Below are 16,921 nucleotides of genomic sequence, written 5' to 3'. Positions count from 1 at the left end.
TGGTTTATCACATGATTTTACAAAGGGGAAATATACTGGGTGTTGACATACAATGTATTATCCTGGAACACAGGATGGACTCCAGGTGATGGATTTATTATTTGCTTTATTTTTACTCCTCCCCTTCTTTTGTTGATTGTTTACAGGCAAGAGGAGGTATGTTGGTGTATATAGTGACCTTTGTTTCGAGAACCCTGTGCAGACACAGCTGCAATCTGTAAGCTGATAAGCTGTTAAGAGTGGAACCAATACAACAGTGCAATTCAAACAAACCATTGAACAAAATGCTACAAATGTAGAGAAGTTGAGGAGAACATTAATTATTAAAGGACAAAATATTTGTTGGAAGAATTTTATATTTTATTATCATTTATTTGCTTTACCTTTATTTTATATTATCATCCATTTTTTTACCTTTGTATTTACATTTTAATGATGTGCTTTGAGTGTTTTGAAGTGTTTGCAGAAACTAGGTGGCCTGCTGAGGAGTGAAAAGGAGAATAAATTCCAGCGTTGATTGCCCAGAGGAATTGCAAAGCCTTATCTTATGAAATATGCTTTTGAAGATTGTATAACTCTACAGCGGTGTGCAGCAGTTTTTTTGCTCCCCCTCCCTTCAGGGCTACACACTGACTAGGGTGTTCCCAATTCTAATAAAAGCAGGGTAAGACTCAGTTGAAGCTTCAGAGAATAGGCTGAAATCTGTAACTGGGTTTCAGCTGTGCTCTCCCTGCAGGTAAAAAACTAAGTTCTGACTCTTGTCTCTTCTTTGTGTCTGTGTTCAGGTAATTTAAACCTAACAATATTCACATCCCCAAATACTTGCTTGAAAATGTTCAGAAAATACTTTCCCAAAAAGAATAAATAGCTTATTTTAAATAAGTCAAAGGCAAATGATTACCTGAGGACAAATCCATATAGAAAAAACTTTGATTGCTTCCGTAGGTGTTATTTGCCTCACACTGGTAGAGGCCAGCCACGGTAGGGGATTTCTTCTCAAATCTTAGCGTTGCCCCCTGACCTGAGGTGGCTGAGACTGATGGAGGCAGAGTGTTGCCTGACCTGCGAGAAAACGTCAGGATAACATTTTAGCACACAGTGGCGTTACACACATGGTACCTTCTCATGGTAAATAATAGGTCACAAAGGAATGACGGTTCAGGATATTAAATGATTAGTCACATTAATCTAGAAAACCATCCACTGTGGGAGGTTACTCTATGAAACTGTAACTGCCTTGAGCATACAGAAAGCTTAACTACACCCATGTTTACCCCCGTGGATAGGGTTGTGCTTGTGTAGTCTGTGCTTGTGTATCCTGTGTAGTCTGTAATCATTGTTGTAGACATAATGACACATAGTGTCATTATTTGTGGTGCTTTTAGCTGCTGCTTTTAGGGTGTAGTCACTAAAAGTGCTGCTTTTAGTGACTACACAGTAAAACCAACTGTGTAGTCACGAGAAGTTTATAATTACCCATCCACATTTTAGCACTAATCCAATAGTCACAAGTCAAGGAGTGTTTTAAATGGTCCCAATTACAGGTTTTTCCCAGTGTATTATAAGGCTTTACCTTCCCCACCCCTGCCAGGCTTAGCATTGCTTGATTTTGTTTTTAGAAAAAAAATAATAATAAAAAAAAACACCTAATTTGTTTTTTTTTTTTTAAATAAGCCGGACTGCAAACGTCTCTGTTGTGCTGAGCGTTTCACTGGCAGAGTAGAATTATTCCTAAAAGATGAGTTGAACTTTTACAAAGTAAACTTGCCAGCTCCTTAAAATCGTAAATTTAAATGTTAAACAGTTTATAATCTTTTAATTTATGTATGCTGAAACAAATCAAACTTGGCAGCATTAATATTCTCCATAAACAAAATTTGGATTAAACAGAAGTGTAAATGATTGATATTCATTTTAATTTAATTTAGCTAAATTTGTTGTTTGAAAAATCACCTACTTTTAGAAAAAAGTAGGTGATTTTTCTAGCTAGGAAGAAACTTCTAAATATAAAAGTTACCTCTTTTACAAAAAACCACATTGTCACAACAACCACTTTAAAACCTAGCCTAGCTTTATGTTTCCAAAATATTTACTTTCTAAGCTATCGTGGAAAATAATGCATGCCATGGTCCGTTTCAAGCTAAGTCGCAGCTTATATGTAAGATATCAGCACAAACATCTTTATCCCCAATAAGTCTTGGTATATTGACCTGTTGAATGGTGTCTCACGCCGCAGAGAAATGTGACCATTATCCCAAGTGATTTCAAATGACCTCCATTCATGCATTGCTAAACTATTCAACAATAATAAAGTTGTAGAAAAGCACAGAGGAACATACAGTGCATCAGTAGGTGCAGAGCTGTTGTGTTCTCATTATGGTAATATGAGATTAGAACAGACACAACACCTTTAGTGTTTACTTTGGTGTGGCTCAGCATGTACAATCCAACGTATTTTGTCTCCTGATCTCCTGTGCAACAACAAATTTTGCACAACTATCATTGCACTGTCTTATAAAGAAAGATCGCTTATAGCCCTAGATCTCTGAGGATCTAACAGTTACCTTTGGTTTCATTACTCCACGTTTGCAGGTTTTTACAAAATGAACTTCAGCCATTGGATTAAAAATATGTTTTCTCCCAATTTCATAACTCTCTCTACATGTACTCTCTTGCATGCTCACTAAGGTGGAATGAGCCTTAATGAATAAGTGAGTTAGTTTAACTCACTTATTATAAGTGACTGAGACAGTTTAAGCAGGATTTCCCCCTGCTACCATAAGCAGGGGGAAACCTGCAGAGACAAGTTCAAATCTTGAATTCATTTCTCCACCTTTGAGGAACTCATGTTAGTCATAAGAGTCAAGTATGGACAGAGTGCAAAAACAGTTTTATGTAAGTAAAAAGAGAGAGAATTTGAATACCATTTTAGGTATTTAAAAAAATAAAACTAATGCCCTCAGAGAAAAAGTTTTCACATGAGTCACTCTGTTTTAACCCATCACAGTGTTGTAAAAGCTTTGTTTTCATAAATACCTTTTGGCCTAGAAAATGCAAATCATAAAAAGAAGCTTTATGCCCCAGGTAAACTAGTATGGCTTTATGTCTAATGTCACAATAATGGCGTTGTTAGAAAGTAAGGTCCCATAACATGCGGATTTATGACTGTTTGATGTATTAACAGATGGGGCGTTCTGAAAACAAGAATCATACAGGATTATAAAGATGGCTTTATGTATTCCATCTGGATTTGCGATTTAAAATTGATGAATGTTAAAGCTTCTAAGTTAATGCAAACATAGTTTTACAAATTTGAATTACCGTAATTTTGAGATGTTTTAATTGTTACACTTTACCAGGTTTACCTTAGCTGAAAAATCCTAGTGAGGATTATCCATACACACACATTTGTAAAACTTATAACGTAATTAATAAAGATAGATACAAGATTTGTAAATTAGTTAGATTCTCAGTTGAATAACTAACCACATATAAAAGCAGAAAAATAACATTGAAGTTGGTATATTTTTGGATCAACGCTGAAGGTGATCCATCACTGACACTTTCCTGAGTTGGAAACAGTCAAGAGTTGTTTTTTTGGGGGGGTTTTTCTCTGAAGAGTTTTTACGGCGCTAGTGGCTGGTATTTTTTCGACAGTAGGCAGACAGGAGGGAGGGTGAGGAGAAGACATGCGGCAAAGGTCGTCGAGACCGGGAGTCGAACCCGCAACGTCCGCGTCGAGGACTAAGGCCTTCAAACGTGGGTCGTGCTAACCCCCTGCGCCACCACAGCACGTCCAAGAGTTGTTTTTAATAGAATGTGTTATTGTTCCGGCCCAAGGCCTTTCCTCTGGCCTCTGGGTCTTTAACATCCCTTTTCTAGAGCTTCTCATTGGTGCTGATTGGAAGTGGAAGCAGCTGGCCAGTGTCTCCAGAATGACATCACATTCAGCTTAAGATAAACCGTGTTTTCTCACTCACTAGCCCATTCTTTTCCGTCTCTCTGCTACCCTCTCCCCTTTCTCTCTCTCCTCTCCAACCAGTTATGAATTTTTGTTAAATAAATCCCATTTTAAGTTATCCCATGCGTTCCTTCCCTTTGATTTGTTATGGTTCCAGAGCCAGACCATAACGAATTGGGGGCTCGTTCAAATTTATGTTATAGTTTTTGGCGACAGTTTTTTTTATGGGTTAGTAAGTATTGTTAATGTAACTGGGAAGCTAATTTGGGAATCTTAAGTTTAGTTTTGGGTAGTGATGGTGAGATGAAGCCTCATGAGGCATTGAACCACTTGAGCCAACTGGTTCGAGAAAGGGTTCATTTTTTGAAGCTTCATGTGCACACGAAACCACCTACTGGCCAGGTGTATAATCACAGCCAGCTGTATCTTAACACGTGTGATGCATTGAATTTTTGTCTATTAAGGCTCTTGGGAATGACTTCACAAAAGGTGTAGGACGAAATCATTTGTCTACATAAATTATGTATACACATATGTGTATAATAAAATATTGTTTGAATGTATTCTCTGTGTGTAATTATTCCCAAAATAGTAGTGTCATGTGATATGGCATGTTGTGTAATAATGTTTTTCTGTGACTCTAGAAAAATGGCCTGGGCTTAATCAGGCAGAGGACAGTGAAAGTGCTTGTGGAACTAGGGAGGGGGTAGTGAATAGGCTAATGCTTGTGTAACTTGGATGATTTCATGCATTTTTATTAAGAAACAACAATTTCTCCACAGTTTTTGGTTTCAAACGATTTCTCTTTTTTGACACTACATGGATGAGGTGTTATTATTGTACCCCAACTCCTTGGAGCACAATAAACACCTCACCTTTACAGAAAATAAGAAACAGTGAAAAATACAGTTCCTCATAAGCAAACCTAATGCATCTGCAAATGTTCAGTTCACCTTACCTTGTTAGGGCTTATCAAATCGAAATGTTCCCACATAGGGGAAATCCTCCTCTTTCTCGCAGGCTCCATCCTACTCCTATCCTGTCCTCACGCTCCTAAATCTCCTATCTATCTATCTCTCTCCTAAACTCTCCAAACACCAAACTAACTGTCTCAAACTAAATAACCACTATCCAAACTCTGCTATCCAAACTATCAAAACTCTATCCACTCTCTCAACTGACCGCAACTCGCCTACAACAACCCACATTTTGAATGGAGCCTGTGGAGTTTCTAAAGCTGTCAAAACCCGAGCCAACATCTGGGCCACTTCCCGAAGCAGTCACGTGGTACAGCAGGGCAGCGAGGCTTCGGACCTCATCGTTTTCGGCTCCTCCCCTAAATGAAGCAAGCTTCGATACGCGCTTTACAGAAACGCCCCCTCCATTACTCGACACACGCCTCGAAGCCTTGGCACATCACGTAACATCACTAGTTTTGGGTTTTTTTCTCTTCTCTTTTTCTCTGGTTTGGGGTAAGTTGTTTGCTTTCATTTCATCTGATGAGTCCTGTGGTAAGTGTTGATTGTTGACTGGTTTGTGCAATTAAGTATGGCTAATCTGAACTGATTCCCCTTTAGGCATCAGTGTGTCTGCCCTTTGGGATTCATGTGCTCAAAAACAGTAGTGCGAGATCATATGGTTAGAGCAGTTGTCTCTGGGGCACAGCCATAGTGTTGGGGGTGGGGGTTGCCAGTTTTCTGGTCGCTTTTTCCACTCTACTGGTATTTAGTGCATAAGTACCCACCGTCCCTGATCTCTGAAGACTAGGGTTGAGCTAGTTAGTTTCTGATAGGCAGTTAGAGGGGAGGTTCAAGTCGGTTGTTTTGTGTTGCACAGATTGTCAGTAATTTACTTTAAATTTTGAAACACTGTTTTGTGATTAAGAATTTAGTCATGTCTGTTGAAGACTTTCATAAATCTCCATCAGTAGAATTTCTGGAGCAGTGTTCTAGGGAACATTTAGTAAAAATTGCAGAGCACTATAAAATACGTGTTGGTGACAAACGGTTGAAAGAAAATGTTAAAGCAATTTTAAGGGAAAACTTAATTGAAATGGGTGTTTTGTCTTTGCCTTCAAGACCTGAAGATTTGGATTCTCAGGTTGTAGAGCCCAAACTTTTGGACTTTGAACAACAAAAAGAGATGTTAAGATTAAGAATGCAACTGGAGAAGGAAAAGGAGCTGGCCTTGGAGAATTTACGTCAGCAAGCAGATTTGGAAAAGGTTCTTGCGTTGGAAAAGATGAGACAGGAAACTGAATTAGCAAAAATAAAGCTAGAAAGTGAGAAATTAAATCTGATGAGAGAAGGAAAATTGTCTGTGGAATCTTGTGTTATGGAGTCAAAATGTAAAGCATCTGATATATTTTTATTTTATTTTTTAACCCCTCCAGGGGATCTTTTTTGTGGGCTCTAGAGTCCCTTTTCATGAAGTAGGCTGACAGGAATGGGGGAAGGGGAAGGGGGAAGACATGCGGTAAACGTCGCCGAGTCCGGGAGTCGAACCCGCGACAGCCGCGTCGAGGACTTGAGGTGGGTGATGCACGACCTATAAAACAACCTTTTTACAGGGTTAACCCAGAAAAACACAAACATCTGGATGCTGAGGTTGACTACATGTTAAAACATGGTATCGCTCAAGCATCATGTTCAAGCTGGTCTTCGCCTTGCTTGCTAGTTCCAAAATCAGACAAAACTTCTCAGTTTTGTTCCAACTTCAGAAAGGTCAATAGCGTAACCAAACCTGACTCATATCCTCTACCTCGTATGGATGACTGCATTGACCAGATTGGTAATGCTAAATTCCTTAGTAAGATAGACCTTCTAAAAGGTTATTGGGAGGTCCCTTTAACTAAAAGGGTGCAAGAAATCCTTGCACCCTTTCAGTGCAAGGATTTCTTGTGAATACAAACCTACTGGTTTGTATTCATATAATGTTATGCCTTTTGGCTTGAGGAATGTGCTGGCAACTTTTCAGCGCTTGATGAATAAAGTTGTTGGGTGTTTAGAAGGTTGTTCTGTGTATTTGGATGACATTGTTGTCTATTCTCATAGTTGGTCTTCTCACCTGGACCCACTCATAACTTTGTTTGACCTTTTGGTGGATGCACGTCTTACAGTAAATCTAGCCAAATGTGAGTTTGCTCGAGCGACCATTACTTATCTTGGTCATCAAGTGGGTCAAGGTAAAGTATGTCCAGTTAGTGCAAAGGTAGAAGCGATTGAAAAGTATCCGTCACCATCAACTAAAAAGGAACTCATGAAATTCTTGGGTTTAGTTGGATATTATAGATCCTTCTGCAGAAACCTTTCAACTGTGGTTGCACCTCTGACAGATCTTTTGAAAAGTAATGTGAAATACATTTGGTCCTCTGTCTGTCAACAGGCTTTTGAAAACGTGAAGAAGATGCTAAGCACTTCTCCTGTCTTGTTGGCTCCTGATATGAATAAGCCTTTTAAGCCCCGGGTTGATGCCATTCATGTTGGTGCAGGTTGAGTCCTTTTGCAATGGATGACTTTTCAATTGAAAGACCTGTGAGTTTTTTTTCTAAGAAATTTAATAGGCATCAGCTGAATTATTCAGTAATCGAAAAAGAGACCCTGGCTCTTATTTGGTCTTTACAACATTTTGAGGTCTATGTGGGTTCAAGGCCTTTAGCTGTTTTCACATATCATAATCCTCTGACCTTTTTGAATTCTTTTCGCTGCCCAAATCAAAGACTTGTGAGATGGTCATTGTTTCTGCAATCTTTTACCTTAGATATTCATCATATCAAGGGGAAGGATAATGTCATCGCAGATGCTTTGTCAAGAGCACAAAGTCAGTAATTTTTTTTTCTCTTTCTCCCCTTATCTGTCTGAGTCACTTCAAGGTACCAGTTGTTGGCTTCGGGATGGGACCTGAACGGATCTAAGTTTTGTTTTCTGCTCCATCTCAGCTGGTCTGAGATATTGCAAGCATATTTAATATTGTTTTTCTATTTTTTTTCAGGTGTTAATGCACAGGTTGTCCAGGGTTCCAGTGGTAGAAGAGGGGGGGTGTTACGGCCCAAGGCCTTTCCTCTGGGTCTTTAACATCCCTATTCTAGAGCTTCTCATTGGTGCTGATTGGAAGTGGAGGCAGCTGGCCAGTGTCTCCAGAATGACATCACATCCAGCTTAAGATAAACCGTGTTTTCTCACTTACTAGCCCATTCTTTTCTGTCTTTCTGCTACCCTCTCCCCTTTCTCCCTTTTCTCTCTCTCCTCTCCAACCAGTTATGATTTTTTGTTAAATAAATCCCATTTTAAGGTATCCCATGCGTTGCTTCCCTTTGATTTGTTATGGTTCCAGAGCCAGACAATAACAGTTATGTAATGACAATAACAGTTATGTAATGACCATGAGAATGCAGCTGATTATTCCCAAGACGTCTGTTAGGCACAGCTTTTGTTAACATAAACAGGCCTTTATTTTCCTGTTTTTCCTTGGGCTGCAGCAAGCATGGCTGAATGCTGTTGTGTCTTCAGCATTTAATCCTGTGCCATCCACAAGAAATTAAGTTGAAGCAATGCTGTAAGTGACATTTTCTGATAACATGCATGATGTTTAAGATGTATCTGTCATTATTTTGCTGGGATGCTAATGTTTGAACATTGTGGCTGATATTTTTATTTAACTATTTATGGTGGGTTTCATATAACTGCAGAGTTCATAATTATGTGAATTGTATGTACTGTAAGTTTTCCTCAGACACATAACTAAGTTTTGCATTGTTTTGTGTTCATTCTGCCTGCAGTTTTCACTCAGTTTATGAACGAGGAGTTCAACAGTAAATGTTCAATCTTACTACACGTCTCCCTCTCATCATTTGCTGTGGTTTAACTCGGTGTTTAATCAGAGTTGTTACACTCTTGATGAGAACACTATAATAGTTTTATTATATACAAGTTGTATAAAGTTGAAGCTCCAGTGCTATCTCCTCCTCATAAACCTTTTTTAATGTTTTGAATTTATTTATCTTAAACAATAAAAATGAAAGAGGGAAGAAAAACGATAAAACTAAAGGACATACCAATTTTGCACAAATTGTTTGAAAAGACGCAGGTAGAAGATAAAACATATTATTTCACATACCTCAACATACAATCATTCAAGTCTTCTGACAGCAGTTAAACATTTGCATCATTGTTAATCTGCAAATGTTGCAACCATTTGCAGATTGCAGATTTGCAACAACACTAATGCCTTTGGAGACACCCATCTTTTTTTGGTTTGGGCGAGTTTTTTCTTGCCCATTTGACTCATGACTGGATCTCTGGGTGTTGTAGTAGATGACACTACTACTTGCAACAGTAAAACATGACATTTTAAGCCATGTTTTCTAACTCCACCCTGGATTGGATGCTTAACAGTTTTAGTCAGCTGACAAGCATTCTTCTCAAGGTTCATGATAGCAAAAAAAGAAAGTGTGCAAAAATTAGAGTTCTAGGTCCAAACCTCTGCTGACTCAAAGCCCCATTTTATACTTGCCAAAAACATCTACATGACGCCCAAGACTTTTGGAAAAATATTATGTAGACTGGTAAGACAAAATGGAAACTTGTAAAACAATGGGCCTATAAATTAAAAGGGAGGAACCTAATGTGTCTGTATGAGAACATGAGAAGCAGCTGCGGGACTAATAAATGACTAATGGCAAACTTTATGAAATGACAAAAACAAAGACTCAGCCAGAAATAAACCTAAATAGTAACAGAAATATATACTAAATCTAACAAACAAATCCAATCCTCAACAATAGGAAATAACTGAACTAACAAAAGGAATTAACTAGAATGGAAAGATAAAATAAATACCAAAAGCAAAGAACAAATCCAAAACTCAAATAAGCAATAACTGAACAATAATGACAATAAGGCATCAAAACAAGGAAATAACAGAAGCAAAAGTTCATAATGACTATAGGAATTGCAACAACCAGCCTTTAACAGGCCCTCTATGCTCAGAAACTATCTGGTTATGTTGAATATTAAAATAAATTTCATGATCTAATACATTAAAGTTTGACAAAAAAACAAAACAAAACAAGCATATATAGCCATTATTCACTTGACTCCTCCTAAACCATTATCTGAACTCTCTAAGCTAAATTTCTCTGAATGATAACCAAACCATTACTCTGGTGTTGGTGATAAAAAATAATTTGTTATTCAAACCTGCTTTAGGGTTACTAACTAGATGAACAGTTATTTAAAACTACTGCACCTGCTCCAGATAATTGTTGGTTTTGGGTTGCCTTCAGCCTCACAGGTGAAAACCAGGCCGTCTGATTGCTTTTTGATGTTCACAGTCAGAGGTGGATCTGTAAGCACAAAGGAAGTGTGTTATTAACATTATCAAATAAAAACTAATTACATTACCGCAGTGCTCTGGTAAACAACAATTTTAGCAGTGACACTGACGCAGAGCTACATTTACAGTTTCTTGTCTGCTCAAGAAACTCTGCCCCAAGTCAGACAAGTTCTGACCAAGTCAGACGAGTTCTGACTATGTTTGATTTACAATGTGTCTGTATGCTATAAAGCACCCAGTTACATGAGCGGTCAGCTTTGTCAAAAGCCTTGTTTTATGCCAACTTCTAACATAAAAATACACAGAGATGGAGTATCCCTTATGAGTTATTATCAAATGTGTCATCAATTTTCAAGGATTTTTTTATAACAATGTGAAAACTGAAAGAGTAATTTGATGAAAGATTAATATCAGGGCGTCATTGAGCTTCAGCTTGAGGTGTCTTTTTCAGATGCGAGAATTTTCTCATGAGGTGGACAAAACTGTCACTCAAGAAACACAATATTTTCCTTCTAATTTGCTTTCCTCTGAGTCAGTTTAACAATTCATAAATTTTATTTTGTGTGTTCTCATGTGTTCTAATTTCAAACCTAATTATTTTCTATACTGGTAAACAAACCCGTTCAGACATGCTTTTAGCCATAGAGCATCGGCTCGTTTCTCTTAGGGGTTAAGTAAGTTGGATCAATTGTAAAGAAATATAAACATAAAAATGCTCAAGTCATTTGTAGAACTTAAATTAATTGCATATTACTTTTTTTGTAGAATCGACATAACATAATTTATATTATCTAAGGATGGTGGTTTTGATTGCAATTCAGGCCCAAATAAATTCCAACTTTTTCCTTTCACAAAAAAAAAATAAATGTTCAAAAGTTCAAACCGTAGGAGGAATAAAAGCAGCTATTTCTGCTTAGACATTCTCATCTTAATATCTTTGTTTTTCAGCATTTTCTGGGTAACTAAAGTAATTCCTGATTAAACTTCTGGTAATACACCACACCCAGTAAATATATATTCTGGTGTGGTAATACAACACCCACAGTTTTCCTCCTAAAGTTAATTCATGAGTATTTTCCACAAGGATGAAACCAAAACCTCAAAGAGCAAGTCATGCAATGTTTTTTAAGATCTACAGTAGCAACCTTTTTAGCACAAATGAAGTATCTTGCCCAAGACCACATTGACTAAAACAGACAGCGGGTGGGTTAAAACCAGCAATTAACTCTTAAACTGTCACCACCCAGTGATATATTCCAGACTTGTGGTGCATAGCAGCTGAATGCTGCTTCTCCATGTTTAGTTCTGGTTCTGGGGATGCAGAATCCAGAGTAATCCCGGAAATGTTCTTCAGGTGATAAAAGACCGACTTTGTCTTTATGTGGCTCTGAAGGTTCAGGTCAGAAACCATCACTGCTCCCAGATTTCAGGCCTGATTGCTGGTTTTTAGTTGCAATAACTGAAGCTGTGAATTGATTCTAGATCGTTCCTCTTTAGGTCCAAAAATAATAACTTCAGTTTTGTTTCTATTCAACTGAAGAAAGCTCTGGCACATCCACACATTTATCTGTTCTAAGCATCTGTTTAGTGCTTGGATGGGTTCACAGTCACCTGGCGACATCGTAATGTAGAGCTGTGTATCATCTTAGTAGTTATGGTAGCAAATCTTATTTCCTGTTATAAGCTGAGCTAGTGGGAGCATGTAGATATTAAATAAGAGGGGTTCTAGGATTGAGTCTTGGATGCCCTGTATGACTTCTGTCTGCTTTGATGAGAAGTTTCCAATTGAAACAGGAAAATCCCTGTTTTCATGTAAGATTCAAACCAGCTGAATCTTACTCATTTGAATCTTGCTACAAGTTGGGTAGGACAGGCGAGTCCCACCCAACTCTCCAGCCGTTTCAGTAATATGTTAAGATATGTAATAATATGTTATGTTATGATCAACAGGGTCAAAAGCTGCACAGTCTGTGTTTATATGATCTCACCAAAACCAGATTGGAAGGCATCAAAGAGGTTGATTATTGTCAGGAGCTATTTAACTGTTTAATTACAGCTTTCAGTGGAAGATTGGATAAGATATAAAATATGTATTTAAGTCTCCAAAATATGTATTTAAGTCTCCAAATTAGAAGACTCACAGCAGATGGGGAGAGCCATTATTATACTGTATAAGGGAACCCCATAACCTCCAGCTTCTACACCAGAAGTATGTGCTTACCGGTAATTATATTTTGGCAAGGAGCCCAACACAAAACAGAGGCTTCTTTCAAGACAAAAATGACCTTCAATCCGACTTTTGCCAGCTTTTTTTTTTTTTTGCCAAATATTATGTTAGAAAGAAACGATTTATTATATAACTTCTGGAACTCAGAAACAGTAATGTCAACATCCTTAATACTGCTGGTATTCATTCAGGGAATTGAGGAAACTATTTTTTGTTCATTACACTAGTGGGCTGTCAGGGCCAGCAGTGCCTTCTCTGATAGCCCTAGAAAATTGAAAAGAAAAAGTATAAAATGTCTTATTCATATTTAATTTTATCTGTAATTAATTTTTTATTCCTCAAACGAGTTGCTTATCGGTTTTATTGAGGTTTCACTTAATTTCCTGCTTAAAAAAGTGCCTTAAACGCAGCTGGTGAGCTGCACCTCCTCAGGACCTGCTGTACAAATCCAGCTACCCTTTTGTCAAAAATACCATGCAATAGGCCATAGTTGGCATGACTGACAGAATTATCAGCCAATCAAAATTAATATACAATGGCGGTGCATCCCTCTGGCCCTGCTGTAAGTGAAGAGCATCCCCTGCAATCCTCGTCACTAAAGTGAGCTTGATGTTTACAAAATGTAGGAACTTCCTAAGGTATTTTAAAGGCTGTATCTATGAGCGCTATGAGTGGCTTTTCTTTTAATTGTTCACATGTGCTATTTGAGCATTATGGATTGATGTTGAGCTCAACTGCGGAACACAGGAAAGTTTTGTTAAATTGGTGGCTGCTCAATTATGTACGCTGTTTTCTGTGTACTTTGCTGAAACTTGCATTGATATATTGCTTTATGTATGCATTGCTGGGCTGCATTGTTGCTTTACTTGGCTATTATTTGCATATTGTTGCTTGCCTGTGGGTCGGTGTGGTGCATAGTTACTGCATTGTCCTACACAACATGTGTATTGTTCAGGAATAGTTTACGTCTATTGAAGGCCCTGACTGAGATCCTAGGTTACGTACCAGTATCAAATGTCTACTGCAACCTCTCAAACCAAGGAATAAATTAAATACTGTGAAACGCTAAAAAAAAACAACTCTTAAGATATACATTACGCACACAGAAACAACATGAAAGTGTGAAATGAGCATAAATGTGTAGATTCTGGATGTGTGAATACTGCAAGAGATGAACGGTAACCACAGCTCTAATATATAACACCAGCTCTAACCAGGTTCCAGCACCAAACTGTGCTTAGTGATCACAATAAATATTAATAGCAATGCAAGGTACACAGAATATTAAACTAGATCAGGTAGTACCGTATTGTGAAAGATTTATCAAGATACAAATTGTTAAAAGTTGGAAATGTTAAGCATCTTTACCATTTCATATGTATTGGATTTTCTGCATTAACTGTAATTTTACTGCTGCCAGAAGATGATAACAATTCCAGAAAATCAAATATTTGCTTGTAAATATTCTATTCACCCAAAGGCTCGGCCCTCAGCAACAGCCACAGTACCTTTTGTGTCTCTTTGAGAAAAACAACTGCTATGAAAGCACTGGTATTGATGCAATATTAATCTAATTTCACCTATACAACAAATGAATATGCGTTTAATAATATTTGAGAACCACTGTTATAAATGCAACCTATTTATCAGTCTGTATTTTACGACTTCTTCACTAGTGATATTCGAGATAACCATGTTGGGTACCAGAACATATTAATTTACTGATACTTTCCTAAAGCTGAACATTGATATGCGACACATAAAAGGATTACATATTAAGTTGACTGTCATTGATCCCTTGGTGATTTGTCCTCCAGGCTGACTGTCAGGTCAAAAAAACACACCACCACATCTTTACTTGTACTGATAAAGGCTGCAGGGTAGGGCTCTGTCTCAAATTTCCCCTGTGAGGATGTCTCTCAAGAGATAATGCTACTGTGGTAACAAAAGGTTCCCTCCACAGGAAGACAAACTGAAAGCAGGGACAACGCTCCCAGCATATAAAATTGCACACCTGTAAATCACACTGTGATGCAAAAAGGGAAGGGGATTTCCAACGAGAACATAAAAATACTGCAGTGATATGTTTTTGATGTAGTGATGGAAACAAATAATAGACTTATGATTTCAATGGCTGAAAAATGGTTTATTAGGTTAAAATGAAACCCAATTGATTAACTAATAACATCCACTTAGACTTTCTTTTAGTGTTGGAGTTTGGCTGCTCAACCTTAAGCGAAGCAAACTGGTAGTTGTAAGAGGCGGAGGAAAGTGAAACCATTCAAACAGAGTCTGGTGTGGGATGCAAAATTCATTTTATGCGGTTATCTTTCGAAATATAAACACCAACCAGCCCCTTAATTTATCATTATAGCACTTATTTAGCCGTGCAGCATCAACTTCTCAATTAAAAATGACTGATGAGCAAGAAAGGTGATAATGTGATGATGGAAAAGTGGAGGGAAACATGATGCCAATAATCAAGGTTGATGGTGAGGAATGTTGAGGCAATGCTCTTCATGGAACCAAAATGTAACATTCTTCGAGGAGCAATCATACTCACCACCTGAGAGGATACCCTTCATGTTATGGAAAGACCCTCTTCACCTCTTCGTACAAGAGACTCTGTGTTTTGTTTTTGGGTTTGTTTGTTTTATTCAGAAAATGGCTGCTTCTCAATTAAGACCAGAGTTCTCCTTTCCCCTCTATGAGTAGACACAGAAGTCTGTGTTAAAGCAAAATTCATTTAAAGTTGGTTACAATTATTCCTTTCCATATGGTCAGGAGCATCTTCACAGAAGTATGAAAACATAATACATGTGAGATTTGTCAGTGAATTACCTATACACAAGCGGTGTTGGAGTTCAATGATATAGTTAATTTTTACAAATGTAAATTAGATGTATTAAAAGTTGATTCTGCACACAACATGCTACTTTTGTTCCTTTTTTAAAAAACTGTTTTTATTTTGAAGACTTATTGCCAGATTTGGGCAGCGTTAACTAAACCTGTCCTCCACCAGTGGGCCATTCTAAAGCAGACTCTAACATTGAAATAGGGAGAAATGTATGCTACCATCAGGCAGTGTTTTCAATAATACAGGACAGTTTCCCAGGGCTAACATTGAAATAGGGAGAAATGTATGCTACCATCAGGCAGTGTTTTCAATAATACAGGACAGTTTCCCAGGGCAACTGTCCTGTATTATTTTCCCTGGTATTGGAAACGAGTGTGTGTTGTTTAAAGACTTACACACAATGGTATGCTAAGGAAGTATTGTGTGTTCAAGTCTGGAGCAGAGATTAGTCTAAATACTTGGTGACCAGTGGGCAGCACTATTTAGAAACATCACCACAGGAATGTCAGGAAACGCCACACTGAAAATAATTTATGAGATAATTGCCAAGGAAACACCCAGATAAGGATTTTATCTCATTCAGTTAAAATCAACTAATGATGTAGACCTATTTTGTAGTTCTGAAACCTGCTACTGAATTCAGGGAGAATATAAACAAACTTTACACAATAGTAACATGGGTCTCTAAAGTTTGCGTCAGTGAACATGATTAACGAAATTAGTCTGATTTTCTGCTCACAACAGATAGACAGGGAAAATTAAAATCTTCCTGGAAATTGCATTCTGGAAGAAAAACATCCTGGGTCATTTAGTTGACACACGCTTTAAAATAGATCAAACTTAAACTGCACAATTCTACAGTGAAAATTAAGTTATTTGTAGAAGAACCTACCCATGCACTAAACAGATGCTTAGAGCAAGTAAATATGTTAATGTGCCTCAACTTTCTCCAGCGGAACAGAAACAAAGCTGAAGTTATCTTTGGAATTAAAGAGGAACAATTTAGTGTCACATTTTCAGCTATTACAGCAAGAAACTAGAAATCAGTTCCAAAATCTGGGTATAGTGACGGACTCAGATCTGAACTAAAGACAGTTTCAAAGTCGGCTTTCTATCACCTGTAGAATATTTCCAGGGTTAGAAGACAATGGACATGGAGGGTATGGAGGTAACACAATACTCCCTCACAAGGCTTTTATGTTCCCTCGCAATAATGTACTGATCAGTTCCTGCGGCATAATTGAAGACTAAAAGAATGTCTCACGGTGGCCACCATATTTTCTATTATAATATAGGGTTTTTGTAAGGTTTTTCCGTGTATGTTGACATCTCATTGTGAAATATCTGAAGTTTTATATATTTTTCTTCAGGATAGAATCGCACCACAAGCCTATGATATAAACAGAAACTTTCCCTAAGAAGGAAAGAGGAAAAATACATCCAAACTGTTCGGGCTATTTCTGAGTTGTTTTCACGGGGTGGCAGTTTTGATTGTGTCTCTTTTGTGTTGGTAGTCTGAATGGCTTAAAGGGCTGTTCCCATG

General features: G+C 37.7%; 1 protein-coding gene across 2 annotated transcripts in view; it reads right to left on the bottom strand.

Annotated features, from left to right (window-relative positions):
- The window catches only part of LOC102216392 (poliovirus receptor homolog), a 53,857-nt gene that overhangs the window by 26,291 nt on the left and 10,645 nt on the right, over nt 1–16,921 (bottom strand). For both annotated transcript variants that reach the window (XR_002753039.1, XM_023336631.1), the window contains exons 4-5: nt 10,208–10,304; nt 902–1,062 (exon numbers count right to left, since the gene is read on the bottom strand). Coding sequence is in view for 1 of the 2 variants with exons in the window: in XM_023336631.1 (XP_023192399.1) it covers nt 902–1,062; nt 10,208–10,304 (258 nt within the window). In the remaining variant the exon portion in view is untranslated. The remainder of the gene's footprint in view (nt 1–901; nt 1,063–10,207; nt 10,305–16,921) is intronic.

The sequence above is a fragment of the Xiphophorus maculatus genome, chromosome 7 (assembly GCF_002775205.1).
Source record: "Xiphophorus maculatus strain JP 163 A chromosome 7, X_maculatus-5.0-male, whole genome shotgun sequence".
NCBI classification, from domain to species: domain Eukaryota; kingdom Metazoa; phylum Chordata; class Actinopteri; order Cyprinodontiformes; family Poeciliidae; genus Xiphophorus; species Xiphophorus maculatus.
Note: the sequence above shows the minus strand (reverse complement) of the source record. Positions and strands in the feature narration are given on the sequence as shown.